This window comes from Lepidothrix coronata, unplaced genomic scaffold (genome assembly GCF_001604755.1).
Source record: "Lepidothrix coronata isolate B3197 unplaced genomic scaffold, Lepidothrix_coronata-1.0 Scaffold446, whole genome shotgun sequence".
NCBI lineage: Eukaryota > Metazoa > Chordata > Aves > Passeriformes > Pipridae > Lepidothrix > Lepidothrix coronata.
Window position 1 is genome coordinate 14062 of NW_016690626.1, and position 1355 is coordinate 15416.

General features: G+C 54.2%; 1 protein-coding gene across 1 annotated transcript in view; it reads right to left on the reverse strand.

The window, feature by feature from the left end:
- BRD4 (bromodomain containing 4) overlaps nt 1-1355 on the reverse strand; it is a 31912-nt gene that overhangs the window by 10198 nt on the left and 20359 nt on the right. The window contains exon 7 of the mRNA XM_017839655.1: nt 712-782. Coding sequence (XP_017695144.1) covers nt 712-782 — 71 coding nt within the window. The remainder of the gene's footprint in view (nt 1-711; nt 783-1355) is intronic.

Sequence of the window (1355 nt, forward strand, 5' to 3'; positions counted from 1 at the left end):
GTCATCGAGTCCAACCATTGCCAACGAGTCACCAGGGTTGGAAGAGACCTCAAAGGTCATCGAGTCCAACCATTGCCAACGAGTCACCAGGGTTGGAAGAGACCTCAAAGGTCATCAAGGCCAACCATTGTCACTGAGTCACCAGGGTTGGAAGAGATCCCCAAGACCATCAAGTCCAACCACTGTCACTGAGTCACCAGGGTTGGAAGAGACCTCAAAGGTCATCAAGTCCAACCATTGTCACCGAGTCACCAAGGTTGGAAGAGACCTCCAAGACCATCAAGGTCAACCATTGCCAACAAGTCACCAGGGTTGGAAGAGACCTCAAAGATCATGAAGTCCAACCATTGTCACCGAGTCACCAGGGTTGGAAGAGACCTCCAAGACCATCAAGGCCAACCATTGTCATCAAGTCCAACCACTGTCACTGAGTCTCCAGGGTTGGAAGAGACCTCAAAGGTCATTGAGTCCAACCATTGTCACCGAGTCACCAAGGTTGGAAGAGACCCCCAAGACCATCAAGTCCAACCATTGTCAACGAGTCACCAGGGTTGGAAAAGACCTCAAAGGTCATCGAGTCCAACCATTGTCACCAAGTCATCAATGTTGGAACAGACCTCCAAGACCATCAAGGCCAACCATTGTCACCGAGTCACCAGGGTTGGAAGAGACCTCAAATGTCATCGAGTCCAACCACTGTCACCGAGTCACCAGGGTTGGAAGAGATCCCCAAGACCATCAAGGTCAACCATTGTCACTGAGTCACCAGGGTTGGAAGAGACCTCCAAGATCATCGAGTCCAACCACTGTCACCGAGTCACCAGGGTTGGAAGAGACCTCAAAGGTCATCAAGTCCAACCATTGTCACTGAGTCACCAGGGTTGGAAGAGACCTCCAAGATCATCGAGTCCAACCATTGCCAACGAGTCACCAGGGTTGGAAGAGACCTCCAAGACCATCAAGGCCAACCACTGTCATCAAGTCCAACCATTGTCACCGAGTCACCAGGGTTGGAAGAGACCTCCAAGACCATCAAGGCCAAGACCACCCTCATCCCCCCAAATCCAACCACGAGGACACCACCCAGGAGCAGCAGCGAATTCCCGCCCTTGGGAACCTCCCGTGTCCTCACAGGAGGGACTGTCCCCAAAAATCACCGACCCCTCCGTGCCCCGAAACCCAACGATTTTGGGACCCTTGAACCCAACGATTTTGGGGCCCTCAGCAGCGCTCGGTCACTGCCACCCAACCGCCAAGCCCAAGGCCTTGGGCCAAGACCACGAGGCCACCAAATCCCACCGGGAGGGGACCCCCAAGACCACGAGACCACCAAATCCCACCGGGAGGGGACCCCC